The sequence below is a fragment of the Gouania willdenowi genome, chromosome 8, assembly GCF_900634775.1.
Source record: "Gouania willdenowi chromosome 8, fGouWil2.1, whole genome shotgun sequence".
Lineage (NCBI taxonomy): Eukaryota > Metazoa > Chordata > Actinopteri > Blenniiformes > Gobiesocidae > Gouania > Gouania willdenowi.
The window spans coordinates 22724532-22746465 of record NC_041051.1 but is presented as its reverse complement, the minus strand read 5'-3'; the positions used below and the strand labels follow the sequence as shown (position 1 = coordinate 22746465).

The window sequence follows — 21934 nt, the reverse complement described above, 5'->3', positions numbered from 1 at the left end:
CATTGAATCCACTTGATTTCGTGTTATGTTCAGAAGTTCCTTCAAGGAAGCTCAGATGCAGAAGTTATGTAAAGATCTTTGTCATTTGAAGGAAAATGTCACACTAGTCAGGGTAAGAACAGAATCAGACACTATTAACCTGTTCGAGCTGCAACAAAGGGTCCTTTACAAGTTTCCATTTTTGTTTGTAATCAGTGTGGTGCAGCTGGCCTTTCTCCTCTCTTCCTTCATTGAAGCAATGAACGTCCACTGGTTGATGTCGGGCTGGTAGCATTCAGCAGTTCTGAGTGAGATGTCATGATTGTGGCCTCCAATAGCATAGATGCATCCCTTTAGCATGGTACCACACATAAAGGCCCATGACTCCTGCATTGGTGAGATCTCCTGCCAAATGTGTGTGACTAGGTTAAACCTCCACACACTCTGAGACCAGTCAAACCATTCAAAACCACCCACAATGTAGAGGTATCTACCAAGGAAAACAGTGTTGTAGAAAGATATGTGACCCATGGGATACTCCAGACTGGGATGAGTGTGAACTGTGATCCAGCTGTTAGTGCTGTAGTCAAAGGAAGGCATGGTGTCACTACCTAATTCTACAATCAATAAGATGGCATTTGGAAAGCGTGGGCAAAACAAGTTGTTAATCCCAGGCTCAGAGCAGAGAAACGAAGGTTTAGACATGACTTGAAGGGTATTAAAGACCAAGAGTTTGGACTCAAGGTTTGTTTTTACTACATCATTGTTAAGCACATTGTCCATGATGTAACGTTTGTTCATCAGCCCCAGTCGTACCTTTGGTAGCAGAGTAGCAATGGCTCCCTGTCGTTCTTCCGGCATGTGGTTTATCCACCTTAAAACACTTTGATAAACTGTAATCTCCTGGGTCACAATGAGGTCATCTTGACCCAGGATATATGCCAGCTCCTTCAGCTCAAGCTGCAAAATTTCTTTACAGAGTGAAACCACATCAGAATTCTTGATGATGTCCTTTTTTTGTTCAACAGCCAAATAGGGGTGTGTTTTAGTTGTGCATCCTCGCTTGCACTTCAGGAAATGCTAATATTCTAGTTTATTATTAGGTTGCCACTGAGCCTACAGTTTGAAGCATGCTGACAGTTGAGATCAGATGTCTACTGTAATGTTTTTTTTTTGTTTGAACTGGATGTGTTAATTCAAAAGCTTTTAAGTCATGTGAAGGGTTTCCTTAGGTCATTCGTTTCAACACAATTTTGCACTGTATGGTACAATGAATGTAACTGGTTCTAAAAAAAGACAGGGAGATAATATTCCTGTTCAACTGTGCAACATGCATGGAACCAAAAAATGTAATGTTAGCCTTGTAACCAGGGCCGGCCCATTATATAGGCAATATAGGCAAATGCTAAGGGCGCCATACAGCCAGGGGGCGCCAAATTAGCTGAGTGAAAAAATATATAATGACCAAAGCGTTGATATTATTACCATACTAAACTTGATATAAATAATAATAATTAGTTTTAATGACAATAAAAAAACTAGTTTTCATCCTGGAAGTTTTGGATCTTTTCACAAAATGTGAATGTCAAGAGCAAAACATTTTAGTCATATGTATTTAAATTAAAAAATAATACTTGAGCTAAATCAATTTAAATGTATCTTTTTTATTTTATTTATTTTTTTTAGCAAAGTTACAGTGTGCACTAAAGTATTCAAGCTTCAATTATTTTTAGGTTTTTTTTTTTTTTTAAGACTAAGTATTTTACATGTATCTTGTTTTTTGTGCAATGCCTTAGTCTAATATTTTTAACACATTTTATTTTGAATCTGTTACTAAGATTTTTTTTTGACTCCCACAGTGATGGCCTGAGCGAGATTCGAACCGGCGACCCTCCGATTACAAGTCCAGCGTCCTTAACCTTAAGTTTTTTTTTTTTAATGCCTCACAATAACCTTACCTAAAGGAAAAAAAATCTAAATATTTTCATTTTTATTTTTTTATTTATTTATTCAGTTTATTTCCGACATGGTTACATTCACTTGGTTACATTCATTTTTTTTTTTTTTTTTGTACATGCCGAAAAAGGAGACGAGAGAAGCAATTTGCTTATTCAGGTCCCGTCCCCTGTTTTGTACATCGAAAATTTACATGGGTTTATATGTCTCTCTGGTCAAACATCCTTAAGTTGTTCTGAACAGTCCTTTTTTGTGTAGGATTTATTCTCATCTGTAGTCAGCGCCGTCTTTTTTTTTTTTTTTTTTTTTTACTCCTTCTCCTCTTTATCGCTTTTTATGCCTTACTATAGCCTTACCTCAAGAAAAAAGAAAAATACATTTTTTGTGCCTTACTATAGCCTTACCTCAAGAAAAAAGAAAAATACATTTTTTGTGCCTTACTATAGCCTTACCTAAAAAAAAATCTAAATACTTTCACTTACCAAAGAAAAATCTAAATATTTTTATTTTTATTAAATAACTGAGTGAACTTTTGCTCTGCGCTCATCTTCCTCTCTTACCGTAAAGCTGGGTGTGAATGCGCACACATGTTGGAATGAGGAAAGTTGGACAAACACCGGGCGGCTCAGGTCTGAGGAACAGTTAGTAGTAGGTTAGACTAGTAGGTAGACCCATAGTTAGACCTACCTCTGTGTGTGGGCGGGGCTTCTGCTTCAGACTAGTTAGTGACGTATGCAGAACGGTCAGCTTTAACCGGGGAAGAGTTTAAACCCAGTACCGCCAGTTCACCCATTCATGCTGTGAGCTGGAGCTGCTACTGCTAACTGAAGGTAAGAAACTGTGGGACACACTGATACACTGTGGGAGTCTGTGAGCTGTCCTGAGAGTACACTGTGTGCCGTCAGTACCGTCAGTGCTGCGGTCAGTGCCGTCCGTGTTCAGTATGCTGTAGCTCGGAGCTAACTGTTGTAGCAGACGATTGAGAGCTACTCACTGAAGGCTCAGCAGGTTCCAGAGCATGACCTTTGACCCCCTCAGGATGCTCACACTGTCGCCTCTAAGAATGGTTGTTTCTGTGAAGAGTTTGCGTGTTTTCCCTCACCAGTTAATTTAGTCTACAGAAACCAGAACAAGGTCATGGTTCAGGAATGTTTCTGTACTATTTATAACTGGGTACCTCCCATTATTATTATTACTCATCTTTAAGGTGAGGAATAAGACAACAGCTGTGTGTGTGTGTGTGTGTGTGTGTGTGTGTGTGTGTGTGTGTGTGTGTGTGTGTGTGTGTGTGTGTGTGTGTGTGTGTCAAAGTAAACAGAGTAACAGTCAGAGGTGTAAAGAGTACTGAAATATTCTATTCTACTCAAGTAGAAGTACTGTTACTGATTGAACTTGTACTCTCAAGTACAAGTAAATAGTACTTAAAGTAAAAGTTACTAGTTATCTTCACCCCCCCCCCCCCCCCCCCCCCCATGTTTATTTCTGGTAATAAATCTGCCCATACATTGCATACAGTAATTTAAACATCTCATGTATAAATGTAAAAAGGAAGAGATGAAATCTTGCACAATTGGAACATGTTTTATTTTCTACAAAGGCATCTGTGTAAAATAAAATAATTTTTCAAATAAAACAACACCAATGAATTAAATTCAAAATAATAATTTTTTTTTTTTTATCAGGCTCTAAGTATAGCTACATTTATGAACTCTAAAACTAAGAAAACAACCTCCATTCAATGCTGTTTTGGCGCAGTGCATTACGTTTAATCTGGTTGGTCGGCTGTGATTGTCTGGTCATTTCATTTTTTGTAGTTTCACAATGTCCGTTGATCATTTTAAAACAAAAAAATAATAATTTACCCAGTAATGTTTTGGTGTAGAATTGTAACAACTGACTTTACTTCTTTTAAAATGTACTTACCAACCTTTCTGAAACTACTCGCTACTTCAACGAAACTGAATAATCTAAAGGGCTACCATTTTGATATAATAACAATAATAATAATATTATAATAATAATACTTCTGCGCTGGGGCAGACTGACGGAAGCAAGGCTGCCATAGTGTCCCATCGGCGCCTCCGACCACCACCACCAACACACACTCAAACACTACATTCATACTCGGCAATGTGGGTGAAGTGCCTTGCCCAAGGACACAATGACAGATACCACTTCATACATACACACTTCTTATAGACTAACTTTTCACGGTCTTACTTTAATTAGAGGGACAGATAATGGAGGAAGACTAGCAGTAACTTGAAGAGGTAGGAAAAGTTTACATTTTCAACATGAAACTTTATTTTTTGTAATTTATGCAATTGTTTCACTTGCATTACATTTCATAGGAAATTATTGTGTTCCTGTTTTACTATTCACTAACAACGTTTAACTACAATTGCACAGTTATCTAATATTTTACAAAAATCCACTTTTTTTTTTTTTAAACTTCACACAAACACAAAGTTGCAGCATCTTTAACAAAATCCTATCCGCAACACATTTGTTCCATTGTTTCTGTGTAAATAAACATTTAAAGATGGTTAATTTAATACAAAAACATGTCTGTGTGTGGCGCAGTATTGATTTACCTCTTAAAGGCACTGACTGCATCTATTATCTGTATTTATCTGTGTGAGTTTGAAGCCTTTGCAAGGAAATCATTTTTTAGATGGAGCTCATTGGTGAGTAGAGCTGCTGTAGAACAGGCCTGTGGCCACCTCACATGGTCCATGCGGCCATGTGAGGTGCCCGCGGACACCGTGTTGGTGACCCCTGCTCTAACGAATAGATTACTCTTACAATCTTAAACTTATTTCCTGGTTAACAATTACATAACTGATTTAAATACCCTGCCTTAGTGTTTGGCATTTAAAGTATGTGTGCATGACAATTCTTTTGGTCTTTGTTTCATCATAAGAGCTATTTAAGCCCCGCCCACCAAAAAGGCAGTAAACAGCGATGGAAGCATGACAAACCAAGGCTAACTGAGACAGTGGGTTTGTAATCAGAGGATCACTGGTTCTAATCCTACCTGGGCCATCACTGTTGGATGTTGATCAAGTCCCTTAACCCTAACTGCTCCCGTTGTATGTTGCTTTGGATAAAAGCATCTGATGAATGAAATTGTAATTATAAACAGTAGATCAGGGAAATAAATGATTGAGGAAGCTGCTGTCATGAAAATAGTTATGTTTGTGTTTGCTGTAACCCAGGTATGTGCCATCAACACAGTGAGCTCCACTACACAGGAATGTAAACGGACTGGACTGGCTGCAGTACTTTCACTGAGTCATGTTTCATATTTAAAGTCATGATCGTCGTGAGGCTGATTCTACATTGCTCATCTGTCATCTGTGACATTGAAGTTGTGTTTGTTTGCGGTGTTTTTCATGGGTTTGTGTGATATAATTGTTAGGGGTGTCCCGGTCCGATATCAGCCAGAAAACGAATTTTATCGGACTGTATATAATATATCTCTGATATATATAATATTATACTTATTCAATTGTAGAATACTGTAGATATTATCTTGAAGGTTAAATTGTATGTAACCAATTTGTTAATAATGAATGGGTCAGTTTTTCTCATACCTACTGTTGCTGACTATTGTGCTCTGTTTGAGTAACATCACTTGATTAAGCATATTTTAAAATTCCACTCTGCAAAATAAGTAATAAAAGTATGTATGATTCTTCGGTATCGACCAATACCCAAGGCTGCAATATCGGTATCATATGGGAAGTGAAAAAGTTGTCTTGTGACATCTCTAATAATTGTGGTGTTTGTTGGTTCATTGGGAGAGAGACCCTTCCCTGTTCCTCATCATGCCCACCTGTGAGACAACATTTAAAAAGTATATTTACTCAAATGAAATTGCTTTATTACCTTAAATATAATTTAGCTTTCAAAGGCAGATTGTATTAGTTTCTTTTTGTGTGTGTTTGTGGTGTGACTAAAAAATGGTTGAGCTTTCAAAGGCAGGATGTGTTCCATCTGCTTGTCCTGTTCCTCCGTTTGTTTGGTCCAAGTAGGAACCGCTACGTGTGCAGAGGAAAGTTTATTTTCTTTAATTGAATATAAATATTCAGGTCAACTATTTAAGGCTCATTATTTAAAGGAATAGTTTTATATGTGTATCTATGATGTGGTGGGTTTATTAGTTTTGTATATCATATGTTTGTAGCTGCTTCCTTTGGCTGCACTCAGTAATGACAAGTCACGAGCTGGGTTTCCATTTCAGATTTTCGTGAAATAAAAGCGATTTCTAAATGTCAACAAAGTATAATTGCCCTTTCAACGTGTTGTCATTGAACACTGTTTTGGGCAGGAGCCTCGTAACTCCCGTGAAATCTCATCCCATCAGACTTCGCTGCAGAAAGACGGACGCTCAGAACCTCCTTATAGCACTCCGTATTCCTTTGTAGTTTCACGTCTAATGTGGCAGTTTAATTCTAAAGTATAATAGTAAGAAATGCCCTGATCTCCTCTTCTGTTAACATGTACCGCGCCATGGTTTCTCGGAGAGAAGTAGTCATGTGACCATGTACGTTACACTCTGTGATGTGTATTTGCGTAATAGAAAATTCCATAGGGCTTTTGCGTCACATTTCAATATCGAAACGTCTGAAATTCCTCCTCATGAAAGCGTGAAAACTTTTTTGCGACATTTGAGGTTTTTTTCAAAATGTAAGTGTTTCCATTACCAGTTTTTATTGCGTTATTTCGCTTTTGTGCATTTCTAAGGGTAATGGAAACCCAGCTAGTGATCCCTCGGTTGTTTCTCCTCTATATCTTTGGCCCATTTTTTTGCTAAAAAGTAACTTATTGTCCACCTCGTTTGTGAATGTTGCACAAAGCAGAACTAAGTAACTAGTGGTTAGCACTCCCCCTAAAGGTCCCTTTTGGTTATGTCACTGTCGTAAAAACTCCACAACCCCCGCTACCTGCCCCACCCCACAGCTACATGCGCACCTTTGCTCTCCAAAATGGTAGCAACCGATCACTGAATAATCGTAATACAACAGTGACACTAAGGGTGCTTTCACACATATAGTCCCATGTGACCATGTGAACCGTATGAGGAAGAGAGACAAGTAAAATAAATAAATGACGTGGGAGTAATATGGAAGGGAGTGTAGAAATGTGTGTGTTGATGTTTGTGTGTTGACAAAGCGGCTCTGAAAATGGGTGGATGGATATTTGCTGTGTGTGTTGCCTGATGGAATGCTGGGTTGCGAGTGTGTGTGCGTGCCTGTTGCCGTGACAACGGTACGTGATTGTTGCTGAGCTGTCACTGCATTGAGTTGTTCCGTTTCTCGGACAAAGGTCTTCTCTGCCTTTTTTGCTGGCTTTGCCATGATATAAGTTTGAGAAAAGTGAATTTGTAGACAACCGTGTGCAGCCAGTGGGCTGGTCATAATCTAGCATTAGTTTGTATTGGGCTGCCGTAAAACAGTACATCTTGCCACCGGGTCGGAGGCAGGGAAAGTTGCAAGTGCTGTTTTCTGGCCAGAGACAGCAGGGGGAGATGAAAGACCCCCCAATCACCCCATAAACACTTGTATTACCCTCACAGGGACTATGAGAAGGATTTGTTAGGGTGAAAAAGTTACTTAGTTCTGCTTGAATTTGAAACATGGAAAAATTAACACCTCTATTGTGTTTTTTTTAAATTGGATTTATAGAGGCATAAAACAGGAAGTGTGGTTACAGTTCAATCACAGCTCACCATGAGTTCATGTCATCATAATTTACCCAACACACAGTATACTATACTCCATCTTCTCAGAATGGGACTTAAAGGACTGGTTTGGTTTCTCTCCTCAGAAATGTCTTCCCCTGCCGACCGCTGCTCCGTCTCCTCAGTCTCCTCCATCTCTTTGATGGAGGTTAAAGCTGAAACTCATCTAGTCCTTAAAGCTTTCCTCAATCGCACTGTCTCAGTTCCTCTTCACGAAAGACCTGGCAGAATAGGAGGAGCTTACAGTGACCACAACAAGTACAGGTAACATTCCATTGTTCCACAGCCTTGAATACAGTTAGGAGTAATAGGAGATCTTAGGTTAATCACACAAACAATGGCAAATGTCACGAATACAAAGTCTCCATCTTAACATCAGTTCCTTTTATATTTGGAGCTTCAAGCCACAGCTGAAATTACAGGAGGATGGCGACTCTCCCGCTGAAGACGTCACCGCAGGAGACGATAAGAAACTTGGTTTCAAAGAGCTAATAAAACAACTGCCGCGTCGCAACTCGTCAAGTCGTTTCTCTAAAGACACAAAAGGATCATTGGACAGAGACAGCAAGGCCAAGCATTCTGTCCTCAGGGACCAAAGTGAAGTAAGAAATGGGTGTTCCACACGAGCAGCAGTGAATGCTATGCTAAGTGCTAAAGTGGTACATGCACTTTGTTTTCTAGACTGCCATTAGATTCATAGTGACCTCATGATTGTTTTATGAATATTAGTGTTGGCTGTACTTTTGTTCTGTTTACATTGAAGGAGCATAAATCACTGTGTCTAGAGTTTAAAATGGTGCTTATCCCCACAGGATGATGTCATTTCCCCTTCTACATCTGAAGATGAAGACAGTGCAAAGAAGCAGCAGAGAAAGCGGAGTCAAAAAAAGTTTAGAAAAAAGCTTTCCAATATCTTTAAGAAGAGGTTAGAGAAAGAGAAGGACAAAAAAGACGTGGGTCCGTCTCCTCAGAGACCATCCACTTTACCAATCGACCACCGACTAGAGCCAACAGACGCCATTGCCTCTCCAAGTAAGGAGCATTACAAAGTAACAAAGTAAAGCTCTTTAAACATGTTGGACAAACTGCAGTGTAGTGATTACTCAGGAAGTGATCCATTCACTAACTCACTGCCTTGATGAGGTCAAAGTCATCCCATGGTTGCCATGGTAGCGTAGACTTCCTAAGTCATGCATAAATCGGTAGTAAGATGGATGATAGTGGTGTCCATTCCTCCTTTCCTGTTAAGTGAACACTAGAATCCATCCCCCGTGATGTTCTTGGTCTTTTTTGGAATAACATCAAAGTCAGAAGAACTGATGACCCTGAACACTGAAAACTCAGAATGAAATGTTCTTTCACCATAGATGCTCTATGGGAGCAATGCTGATCGGCTGAAAGCTTCAGAGAGGCCACACCCAAATATAAATGTATGTTCGAGGCTAAAAGTTGATATAAATGTTCAATTTTTAGTCAAACCTCTCTTTTGGGTTCACCTCAGGTTCAAGTCCTGGAGAGGACACTTTGGTCCTTTCTGTGTGGAGTTTGCATGTTCTTCCCATGCTCTCGTGGGTTTTCTCCCACCATCCAAAACCATGACTGTTAGGTTGAATGGAGTCCGTAGATGTGTGTTCGCTCTCTTTGACCCCACCCACTGAAAACAACTAAATAAATTATATTCTTGACATTTCCAAAGACGTTTTTCTATGTGTTGATGCAGATCATCCTCCAGAATTTTTTGATGAAGTAGCAGAGAAGCTGGAAAAGATCGCCCGGAAGTCGGCCACCAAAAAGAAACTGAGCCCAGTAGCCCAGCCAGTTGCAGGTAATCCCTCCCACACTGTCCATCATCACATCAGAAACACAGCTAGTGTTAATGTTGATGTTACAGTTAATGTTAGAGTAGATTTTAATGGTAGTGTTAACGTTAGTATTAATATTAGTGTTAATCAAGTCACCCACTGAACCCCCCCCCCCCCCACCCGATCACCACCTCCATGATGACATTATCTGCTGCACTGTATATATATATATATTTATATTTATCCTATTTATCCTTTATTCTCCATCTATCCTTTATTTATCCCTCATCCTTTATATTTATCATTATTATTATTATTATTATTATTATTATTATTATTGTTGCTGGGTTGTTCTTTGTTTTTTTTTAAATTTTTTTTGTTGTTTGTTTTGTGCACCAACTACCAAGACAAATTCCTTGTATTGTCCTTAAAACTGTACATGGCCATTAAGAACATTTCTGATTCTGATCAGTTGCAACTGGTCACAGTGACTTCATCCACAATAAGGGAAGGATAAAGGTTAAAAGTAGAACTAGACATTGGCTGTGTTTGAAATGGCACACTCAGTACTATGCACTACAAACTCATTGACTATACACTGTATATGTATGATTAGGATGATGACCGTTCCCACTGAAGTATATGTCCATTTTTCCCAAGATGCATTTCAAACTTACAACAACAAAAACCTGATGCACACTGAGGCTAAATATCTCCATTGATTCGCTACCTTTGAAAGTTCTGAAAGCATTTTAAGCGAGAAGTGACCAAGTAGAATATGAACATGTGTTCATTTGAGCCATAAAAATCACAGAAACACATTTCAGAGATTTTACCTTTGTGCTACTGATCAAACTTCCGGTGGACTTCAAAACAAGAGCCCCATTTACAAAAGTGTCAATTTAATGGAAGACAAGAATAGGTGCTTTTGTTTTGAAAAGGGGATGTTTGACTTTTAGCTTGAAGCCGGTCCCAGCACCATTTTACATTCCGCTAGCAATGCATCATGGGACGGTTGAGTATGACTGTTTTTTTTTGACTCATTGAAATACTGTAAATAATGTATTGTAGCTTCATAGATACTTTAGTTTCCCGTTTTCATAGTAATTTTATTTTTTATAGCTTCTGTTTGGTTTCTAATTAATACATTTGGTCCCATTCAAACTGAAATTCATTGTTCATCTCAGAGGTTTTCCACTTGTTTTCAGTTTGTGATAAAGAGGTGATGGTGCAGCAGCTCGTACACTTGCTTTCTTTGGAGGGAGACGCTATGAACAGCAAGGTAGGTCAAACTAGGATGGAAGCCAAACAAAGCCTCTTCTTCTTCTTGTTCTTCTTCATTGAGGAGTGTGTGTGATCTGTTCAGTGCATTAGCCTCTAGTTAATCTGAGAGTATGTACAAATGCTGGACTGTGATTGGTCACAGCTGGAGCTGATGGTGGAGCTGTTTGACAGACAGCTGGTAATTCTCACAGCTCTACTCACCTGTTATCTTAAATCACACACTTATGATTCAGTGAATCATTGAGAGTTATTTGATCTGTATTACCTTACAGTTCCTTATTGTATATACTGTAAGTGTAAGAAATGATGGCTGATCTCTGAACAGATCCAGTCCGATCCCTTCCTGCGGAGCAGTTTGGCTCGTCTCTCGTACCCGTCCTTTGAAAAGCTCTTAGACGCTTTCGGCCGCAGTCAGATCCCTGAAGCTCCACCTCAGCCATCGGCCAGTCCAACCCTGCGGCGCATGGCTGTCACCATGGAGGTGTCGCGGCGCATCGTGACCGCCACTGGAACTCAGCGTATGCAGGGCTACGCCGAGTGCTACATGGAGACCTTTGCCCCATGGGTCAAACATAACGGAGGCTGGGTGAGTACCGAGGGAGGGGCTTCTTCCTTTGTACTCAATACTATCTAAATGTTCCCCTCATTCTTTTTTCAGGAGAACGCTGTGTTGGAGGAGCCTGATGAGTATGATTAAAAAAAAAAAAAAAACACTGTCCACCGTGAAGACTGAGAGACAAAAGATGTTTCATTACACTGTAGTTTTATACAGTGGAAACTGAAGTCTGCTGAAGACATACGTTTGTATAAATGTTTGTGTAAATCTATGTATGTGTGGAAAACTACCTGTAGATTTGGTCATGGATGCTTATTTTGTTTGGTTGACACTTTTAATGTGATGGTAATTTTGTCAAACTCTGTGGAGCAGAACAAATATTTTTTTAATGTTTCCTTAAGCTCCCTGAGTGATTGAATTCAAAGGAAAGACGTTTGGGGATCTTCTGTATAAAGGAGAAAGATCAATATTGCCTATTTTACATGTGTTGATCAGAACTGATTACTGCAGGCTGAACAGCTCCCCCTGCAGGTCTGGAGCTGATGTGAACACTTACCAATAAATCCACAGCATTGGAAGCTCTGGAGAAACACTGGACTGTGATTTGAACTTTTGTAATGAATTATTTAAGAATGTTTGTACCTGTTTTTTTATGGATATAAATGTATTTATTCTTTTAAACATGATGTAAATAATGTCTTTCTAGATCTGTGTTTTGACATCAAAATTTGAATAAAAATGTAATGTATTTCTATAAACGGTCGATTGATTTGGACGCAATTCATCTTGTTCTGTCCTTTGGTTATATTCCTCTGTTGAGAACAGGAAGACACACCCACCAAAGCACAGTTTTAATGCTAATGTTAACAAAAAAGCAAGATTATCTCTGCACGGCCATGTCGTATGCTATTGCTTGTCCCCCCTGTTGTGATGTTCTCCGCTTATCCAGGTCACAGATTATATCCTCAGGAAAGAGGCCCAGACAGTCGACTCCAAGACACAAACCCCATTTCCTCTGGGGGATCCCAGGGTGTCCCCAGACCTACAGGTAGAATCTATTGGCAGTCCTCAGGGGCTCCTCTCAGCTGGACATGCAGCTATCCTCTGCCGACATGTCCAGACCACCTCAGCGACTCCTCTCCTCGTGGAGGAGCAGTGGCTCTACTTTAAGCTTTTCCTCCTTTCTCTAAAACTGACCTCTGCAGAGAAACCTCCATTGATTGGCTCATAACCAAAGGTGAGGGACCAATCAACAGCCTTACTTTCTGATTAATATTCCATGTCTGCCTTCCAATATTATTTAGATACTGTTTTAATAAAGGTGAAATATGAACTTAATGGTTGAATCTAGTTTTAATGGAACTAACTAAACCATTGACTGAATAAATCTGCACACATTCAAGAGCTCAGAGCAGGATTTATTATTAAGGATTCATTTTTCAATCAAAATTTCTGACAGGGCTTAAAACTGTGGAGTTTCACTCCATTTAAATGATCAATAAAGCATGAGAAACAAGGCTGAAGCAGTGTAAATGTATCCAAACATCAGGAAGAAGAAGACAACATCTGAAGAGCCAGTCACAGCAGACCAACGAGAACATTTGACATTAAGCACGCTGATATTAACTCCTATAACTGTCTACTACATCAGCGTCAGTAAAGCAACTCTTTAAAATAATAAGTTGGGACTGTAACTGTGAGCTTCACTTTTTACACAATATTAGCTACATACAAACTGTTTACGACTAGGACCCAACTGGTGAATGAATTAATGAAAATCCTTTTAAACTCCACACCAGGCACTTTAAAACTTCATTTATCATTCACTTTGAGCTTAGCTTAACATTAGCTAGCTAAACACATTTTTTGTGAAAGAGCCAATCCCAAACCTTCTTGTCCACTGGGATTGCCTTTGAAGATCAAAGACCCCCCCCACCAAATCCATTTTGAGAACCATTGATTTAAGAAATCACAATCTCACTTTGCAAATGAATTTACCATAATCCTTACTTGGCCAATCAAAAGTATTTAGCCCAACTTAATTTCTCCATGCTCTGCATGGAATCTTCAGGGACTTTCTAACCATGTAAACATTGGAATTACATGCATCTGGGTTTGTGATTATTCTGAAAAAACAATGGTATGTACACAGGCTGGTGATGAATTCACTCCACATGTTTCTCTGCACAGTGAATCTGACAGTACATCAGCATGGAGAAGAGCAGGGCAAGGATCTGACAACAGAAGAACACAAGCAGCATGTTTGGATTATTATCCAACTGAAAAACAGGTTAAAAAAAAAACTCCCTGTACATATGCTTGAATCTGATTGGATAAAGAAAGGAGTGAAATATAATTTTTAGCGTTTCAAAGTGACAAACCTGCACTACTCCAATACACACTCCAAACACCAGGACAGACGGGATGTTGTCCAGGAGCCACTGACGGGCCTTCTGATAGCACGGCTGCAGAGGACACAGTCAGTCAGTCAATATCAGGAGCTGTGCTGTTTGCATGTTCTCTGGTTTAAACCTCCCATTACTCATTAGATAGATCAGTGGGGTTTTGCCTGTTTATTTGTACTTGTTTTATATTTTTAAATCTGTGTAATATGATGAAACATTGAACACATGTTTAACATGTCTCAATAACCCACACACTTTAAGGTGCTTCAACAGGGTATCAATACTAAACCATTAAGAATGAAAATAAAGCGATAACCACTGCATTAATCACTCAGGGTGGTTGTAACTACATAACATATATGTACCACAAACTAGTATTATATGTACATTATACGACACAATAAAAACACAGAGGGTTCTTAGTTATTGCATGTTATCTTATTCTTTAGTCGATAATGTCATATGTCGTACTTTTTTTTAATTTGTTGTAGTTGCTAATTTGGGGAGGGGGGGGGGGTGATGAATAAATAACTTTCTAATGGTTTTGTTAGTGACATGCATCCCTTTAGCCTCATTCAGAGGGTCAAAGTTGTAAAAGTTCTGTTTTCTACCTCCCTTGTTATTCCACATTTTGTAAAAAGTCAACTCAAAACGGGCGAGTTGGATTTTGCCCGAAGTGTGACGTCATCTGCCGGAAACTCCTCCTCCTGACAATCCTCTCTCCTTCTACTTGGTTTTATAATAAATGTAACGCATCTGTACACACACTCACATATTTGCACGTTTAATGGTTGTACCACATTAATAAAAGCCACAAGGTATGAGGGCAGCTCAGTGTCTGCTCCTCTTTGACCACATCTACCTTTGCTTTAGCAACTAGCCACGCTAACCATGGGGAACCGCATTAATATTAATTAGTATCTCATGGCCTCTATTTATTTATTTATTTTTTACCATGTCATTCACATGTCACCATGGGCTCCATATATTTGAAGAATTTATTTCCCTTTGAATGTTGTTAGTTTCCAAAGTACATGGAGGATAAATCAACCTTCAGAGATTCTGATGCCTTGTGATCAGCCAGCAGGGGGCAGTAACAATAGCTGTACATTTACTTTGTACTGTAACTTGTGCTGTCAAAACATTTAAAAGTGTGATTAATTAATTATGCTCTGTAATTAATTAATCTAAGTGCTTTTTTTCCTGTAATTATTTAATCACAATAAACATGTTAAAGTGACAGCCCTGACTGTAACTAACGCAATACACAAGCAGTGGTGTCACTAGCTGTTTTAACTATTTTAATGTGATTTGCATCCACAATTTATAAGCCTTTTCACACTCTGGAACTGCACATGCGCGACATGGGGGGGTCATAAGTAGGCAACACGGTCTTTCTGCCTTGGAGACCGATACCACGTTTACGCAAAAAATCTTTCAAGGAATCAATGCTCCAAGGAGTAAAATAATGTAATCTAAATCTCTGTTGGACTCGCTGCCAGCAAAGATAAGTTTATCCCTCTCGACCTTTGAAAGCATGCGTGAGAACTGAACGTTCCGAGAGTGTGAAAAGGCTACATCTGCCTTCAGTTTAGTGTTGAATCGAAGTGCAGTGTTCATTTAGAAATACAGTTTCATTTTTAGGAGTTGATATTTCTGCTCGTATCGCCTTCATTAGATGTGGTGATGTGTTTATGACTCAGTGCGATGCAGCCATAGTAAAAACAATGAATAACTGTCTTAAATTGAGTATTTCTGTGGTCAGAATTGAAAAGAAGTGAGGAGGAGAAGAAAGTGATTGAGTACATTTTCACAACAAATAGGGTGACAATTGCGAATAGATATTTTTCCATTATGACTGAATAATGTTAAACTATTTGATTCAGCTCCAAGAAAACTCCAAAAGAAAATAAGACACAAACACACAAACATACCTCAGTCCATCCGTCCACACACTGCTCTGTTCCCATGGAGCAGCAGGATGAAGGTAGTGTTCCGTTAAGAATCTCAAACCAGTCTGTTTTGTTGGTGACTCCGCAGCACTTGAACTGGGAGAAACAGATTCACAGTCACACTCATGGCTGTGTAATTTATGAGAATGCCCATTAGTTCATGGTTAATCAATGACATCCACTCCCCTTATTTATCATAAATGGTTTTAGAGGACTCAAGAGCAGACCGTAGGCAGAGAAGGAATTCAATCGTTTAATCCAAGCCTGTTTGTAATCCAACGAACAAGCGAACTCGTCTGGATGGGTTTGATGCGGCTGACGTGGAATGTGGGGTCTATCTTCCAGGAAGCAAGGAGCTTGAGGCCGACAGAGAGGGGATTGATGATTTTGGAGATGGGGAAAAAAGGACCAATGCACCTGGATAAAGCTCCAGGAAATGGATCGGAGAGGCAAATCCTTGGCTACCAAACCAGACCCTCTGGTCGGGCTGATACTTTGGTGCTGGCTGACGTTGACGGATTGCTCGGAGTAGCGAGTGGCGGACTGCAGGAGCTGCCAGCATTTCTGCGTCCACACACGATGGCACCGGCAAATAAAGGCATGGACTGAGGGAACTACCACCTCTCTCTCCTGGGATTCAAAGAGCAGAGGCTGATAGCCGTAGGCGGACTGGAAGGGGGTAAGACCAGAGGAAGAGGTAGAGAATGTGTTGTGCACATACTCAGCCCAGGCTGGTTTATTCGTTTGGTCTTATCAATTTGATTGAAGATGATTCCCAAAAGACTGGCTCACCGTAGCTCCCACCGAGGTACTGAACTTCCAGAAGAGTGAGATGATGTGGGTGACCTCTGTCAGGAACTATATCAGACGAAATCATGCGACCTTATTACATGCTGAAGAATTGTCTCAGCAGTTTCCTGGACCTTGTGGATGCGAGAAAAAGCATTCGGCTTGATGTTCCTGGAACTAGGACAGTAGGACAGAGTGAACTTGAAACAAGAGAAAAACAAAGACCATCTAGCCTGACTGGGGTCCTAATATATTTGAGGTTCCAGTTGTCGGTCCACACCATGAAGGGATGCTGGGCTGCCTCCAACCAGTGACGTCACTCTTCCAACACCACTTTGACAGCCAGGAGCTCACGGTTGCCCATGACATATTTCTGCTGAGCCGGGGAAAGCCTGCAAGACAAGAAGGTTCAGGTGTGCAGGTTGTTACCATTGGGAAAGCACAGTCCCAATCCCAGTATCAGAGGTATCCACCTCCACCACAAACTGTCCACTGGGTGTGTTGAATGCTGTCTTCCATTTGTCTCCCTCCCTGATCCAGACCCAGTGGTAGGCTTAAAGGAGGTCCTGCTTATTAAAGATCGCAGCTTCCTGCAACTGGTGAAATGCAGTAGAGATTAGCCGGAGGGGTTACCTGTTTTGGATTGTGATGTTGTTGACACCCCTATGGTCTTTGCACGGACGAAGGCTGCCATCCGTCTTGCCTACAAAGAGGAAGCCGGCTCTGGATGACGGTCGGATGAGCCCAGCCTTAAGAAACGCTGATACAATTGTCCATATCCTTTCTCTCAGGGACTGACAGGGACTAAAGGTGACCATGGGGTGGCGACGAACCAGGGAGCTAGCCAATGTCACAGTCATACTCCCGATGCAGGGAAAGAGACGTAGCTCTCAAAAATCAAGGTAGCACTCCAGTACTTCCACCAATAACGGCCTCTCTTTAGAAAGAGGAGACGTGGGGATCCCCTCCAGGGGTGAACTCTACTCGGAGGCAGGAGGTGATCCTTGCTCGCAGGGAGTGAAAAGACGCTGCTTGCAGTTCAAAGTGTAATCCACACTGGATAAGGAACATCTTACGATGTCCAGAATTGCCCGAAAAACGTTCTGGCTGCGAATCGTCTTGCAGTGGCAGTGATGTGGAAGCTTGAACCGGAGCTGAGATAAAGTCATTAAGCATGGTGAGGTACTGGTAAAGCTCAGTGGAGAGTTGATCCACCTGTTCCGAGAAGGCAGAGCTGGTCTGATGCTGATGGCAAGTCAACTCCTCAATGCTGCGGTACACAGCCTGCAAGTTCTCCAACGGAGAACACCCAGTAGTGTAGTCTGCTGTGTCCATATTGGCCAGATTATACTATAAAGCCATACAACCAGAGACAACAGCTGATGACAGGAAAGCTGGGAGGGAAGTAGATGAGAGTGAAAAGTAAAACAAACTCAGGTAGATGTGACAATTTCAACTTAATTTCAATTAATTAATGGAAACATTCATTATGAATTATCCATGGAGCAGAGAGCAGGTCAATATGACTTCATGATTCTTTGTATTAGATTGTTTTCACTGTCCATGAATCAGGGTTTGGATAAAGACTCCCGTCATGTTTAATACTGTAAGAATAATGAAATGACTAAAATCATGTGAGTTGAAGTTAAGGGCAGAATATTTGCAGTCAAACTGGAAGGCTGAAGGCCTCAACATGTTCTGACCATTTTCTGCACATTGTCCCAGGATTTCTTCAGTCCAGGCTCTGAGCTGTAAACCTTCATCCCCTCCTTCAGTTGTCCTTGTGCTTTTGAATCCAGCTGGAACAAGAAAGGAGCCGTCAGTCATTTATTCCATCATCTGATCCTCTACTATTCATGAGCTCAGAAACACCAAAAGTCACTCTGTGCATATGTTTAAAAACCTTTAACTGAAGTTTTCATTCAAACAAATCCTAGAAGATGTAGAATTCCTGAACATTAGCAGATTTTTAAAGAATGAGATGTTAGATTTGGAATTTTTTTAGCTGGGTGAAGGTTGTCACCTTCTTCAAGTAAATATCTGAACTCACCTCATCATGAAAGATGTGAATAACCAGCACGAGAGTGACTTCAGTCAGAACCAGAAGCAGCAGGATGACAAAGAACTGCAGGAACATAAAGAGCAGAGTGAAGCTAAGTGAAATCCACACATGGTCCAAACACCTGCATGTGATCATCTCACCATGAACAGCAGGCAGCGCTGCTCTTTAAGAGCACCCAGACAGCCCAGGAAGCCTGTTACCATGGTGATACCGCCGGCCACCAGCAGCAGGTTGGCCGCTGAGAGCGATGGAAAGGACAAAGGAAGAGAGGAAAACTCTGCCTGCGAGAAGGACAGCCAGACTCCAACCCCAAACAGGCCGCATCCTCCCAGCTGTGAGAAGAAGAAGAGAAGACACGTCTAACCACGTTTCCCTCACGTCCACATGTTCATTTTAGAATAAGAGCAAAGAACACCAAGCTTACCCAGAAGATGACGTTAAAGATGAACATCAAATACTTGACACAGCACAAACACCTCTGAGACACCGACATGCTTCAGGGAGAGACAACAGTGTGTCCTTTCATTAGATATCATTAGATCAACCTCTTCACTGGTCATGTGACCTTAAGATAATGTGCTGACTGTGCTATTTCTACCTGGCTGTGTCCTACAAGTAGCTTTAGGAGATACAAAAGGAACAATCACTTATTTATGTTTCATCAGTTCAAACGTCACCAGAACGTGAAGGAATGAAACCAATGAAGGTCACCCTGGAAACAGCAGCTGTTTCCGAAGCTTCACACTGTGGAAACACTGCTGCTACTAAGTTGTTCCTATTCTATTTGGAGAACATTGAAAGTGTTCACACAGTATGAACCCTCCATCATTGACAAATAAATCAGTGAATAAACAAGCAAACAAATTAACAGACAAAACTTTTCACAGATGGTTTTTTCGACATCAGGATGTCAAACTCTTTTTAGGTCAAATACACAGAGGTTTAATCTAAAGTGAGCTGCAGATTTTAGGCAGGAAAAATGAGTAATTCCCTCATTAATGTGCCTTAGTTTACACTTCGTAAGTAAGACACCAACAATATCCAAGCAATGGGTGATGGATTTCAATTGTTGCAGGAACTTCAATTAAACTGATTTGGTGACCAGTATCATTATGACTGCCACCATGTGATGTAATCATGGGAGAACTGAGTCCTGCAAATATTGTGGATTTTCATTGAAGTTGTGTATTTGGACTGACTGAGATATCTACAACTGATTTGTTAGTCATTACCTCCTCCAAGGAGATTTGGTTTTTTATTTTATTTATTTGTCTGAGAACAGTCTAACTTAAAATCCTCGTGTTGGTGACTTAGTGCATTACGTTCTCTGATCATAAGTTCTGCTTTGATCATGTCGCACTGCCACATGATGTAAATGCCAAGCCTTTAAAGTATGAATGATGATGGTGACAAAGAGTAAATTTGGAGCTCGGTGGAGATTTGACTCTCAGTGATCTTGTTTACACAATGATTCACGTTTTCTTGATCATTTTTACTGTCTCCTGGGGGCCACATTGGATGCTCAGAAAGACCGATTTGGCCCCTGGGCCTTGAGTTTGACTCAAGTGCTCTATAGTTGTGTTGGTGTGTGTTTATCACAATGCACACATGGCTACAGAAGAATTTCTTCACATACACGTGTTTACAGAGGATTGGACTGAAACAGGAATTATTTTCAAGGACCTTGTTCTTGGAGTGGACTAAGGAACAGTTATCAGATCACTGCTCCTTCTTTAGCAAAGGGACGCTCACAGTGACCGCTAACCCTGCACAGGACGTGAAAATGCTGACGGGAAGGAAGAGCCCTCCCTCACTATTTGGACCTAATTTTACTGAAGGTGAAATTCCCAGCACAAACATGCATCAGTGTGACCTCCTTGTTCTAAAAATGTCATCAGTTACACCCAAGACTAAAAGTATTTGACATATTTCACCAGAAAACAAGGATTTCATTTGATATTTATTTCTTTTATTAAAATTGAACACATAAAACAATAAGAAGAGTAACATGTCTATCAATGTTGGAGACCAGTGCCAGTCCTACCAATGGGTCTCAGGGAAAGACTTTAGATGTTGACCTAAATCATGGACCATCATGGACCCAATGCTGACCATCTGTTACTGTACAATAGCGGTCTTCGGAATGTTTTCACTCATTATTATGAATGATTTCTGGCTCCTGATTATCATCCAGTTTTAGTTTTTTTTTTTGGTGTCAGTCCATCATTACTTACGTCTTTGGTTATTTTAACAAATCATTCAGTTTTGAAGTTCTGACATATGGATTTATTAGATTTCACCAATAATGAGAGAAAGGGATTTTTCCATTTTTCAAACTGATCCAGAATCAGTATATTGATCCGGATCCCCTCCTAAATTAAATGGAATCTTCCATGGCCTAAGGGCTATGTTTGGTTAAAATTGTCAAAATCTCTGGAGTACTTTTGATGTAATACTGCTTTTTTTTTCCTTTCTTTTTTTGATGTAATACTGCTAACTGACAAACCAAAAAGTGGTTCAATTAACAGGCGAGAAGACATTTGTTATCAAAGGTTTCCTCATCTTTTCATTTGGGATTTGAAGTCATGTGTTCTTCGGGTAAATAATGCCGATTACTGCCTTAGATGTCCTCGTTTAGGTTTTAAATCTTTGTTAGTGCTTTTAAGTTAAGGATGCTTCACATGTTTTGTTGCGTCTATGAAGTTTTGAGCTCTAAATTATGTTTCAGTACAAAGTCTAGAATGTTTTTACTTCATGAATAATTGGAGAAAATGGAGGGGAATCATGAATAAATTCAGCTCCATCCATGGGCTTGAACAAAGTGAATGGTGACATGTTTGTGGTTCAGATGAATTACCTGCAGACTGGGAACGCTCTGCTTTCCTGATTGGACTCCTTCCTTGCTTTTCCTGTCCGATGTCTTTGTTTCAGTCTTCTTCTCTTTTTTTCCTCTTATTGAGTGGCAGATTGCGTTCTTTTGCCTTTCCAAAACTTTTTATCTGCATTCATCAAACCTTTGCCTTTGGTCGCTTAGAAAAGTCCCATCCTGGAGGCTATTCGCTTTGTGTTGTTCTGCTTTGTTATCCCACCCCCTCGCTGTCTGTCCTCAATCATTTCCAGATGTGTGTTTCCCTCTCTCACTCCTCCCCTTCCTACTTTTCCAGTCCCTCCTCCAGGCCGCCGTCACTTTACCTCACAACTTTGCTCTTTTACATTGTTGTGTCCGCCTGCACTGATATATTTAATCTTTCTAACTTGAACTCTGAATGTTTCCATTTTATCACAGATTAGTTTGATTTCACTAAACAACAGCCTCTTCTCTAGCAAAGTGTATAATTCCCTGCTTTCAACAGAAACTTCCTTTACTTACTGAGGAAATCTTCTGTGTGTGTGAGAGCGGCTC

At 40.2% G+C, this 21934-nt stretch overlaps 3 protein-coding genes across 8 annotated transcripts; 1 reads left to right on the top strand and 2 right to left on the bottom strand.

The window, feature by feature from the left end:
• Positions 1-165: 165 nt before the first annotated feature.
• Positions 166-4981, bottom strand: LOC114468950 (kelch-like protein 10). Its single transcript, XM_028456135.1, has 2 exons — positions 4973-4981; positions 166-939 (listed from the first exon to the last, which is right to left on the bottom strand). Exons 1-2 carry the CDS (start codon positions 4979-4981, stop codon positions 166-168), a joined length of 783 nt encoding a protein of 260 aa, XP_028311936.1.
• bcl2l12 (BCL2 like 12) lies at positions 2531-12661 on the top strand. The gene is made up of 8 exons (XM_028455181.1): positions 2531-2765; positions 7768-7945; positions 8079-8283; positions 8494-8713; positions 9402-9506; positions 10692-10765; positions 11093-11353; positions 11426-12661. Exons 2-8 carry the CDS (start codon positions 7770-7772, stop codon positions 11462-11464), a joined length of 1080 nt encoding a protein of 359 aa, XP_028310982.1. The 5' UTR covers positions 2531-2765; positions 7768-7769; the 3' UTR covers positions 11465-12661.
• Positions 12662-12783: 122 nt separating this feature from the next.
• Positions 12784-21636, bottom strand: tspan4b (tetraspanin 4b). Of its 6 annotated transcripts, none has more exons than XM_028455171.1 (8): positions 21389-21636; positions 18956-19025; positions 18672-18863; positions 18520-18594; positions 18173-18268; positions 15663-15776; positions 13705-13788; positions 12784-13557 (listed from the first exon to the last, which is right to left on the bottom strand). In XM_028455171.1, exons 2-8 carry the CDS (start codon positions 19022-19024, stop codon positions 13489-13491), a joined length of 699 nt encoding a protein of 232 aa, XP_028310972.1. In that variant the 5' UTR covers position 19025; positions 21389-21636; the 3' UTR covers positions 12784-13488. The 6 variants fall into 6 exon arrangements, 2 of the variants coding, with proteins under 2 accessions (XP_028310972.1, XP_028310973.1); XR_003674637.1 differs by lacking the exons at positions 12784-13557; positions 13705-13788 and adding exons at positions 16750-16861; positions 17103-17863; XR_003674634.1 differs by lacking the exons at positions 12784-13557; positions 13705-13788 and adding an exon at positions 15908-17863.
• Positions 21637-21934: the final 298 nt, after the last annotated feature.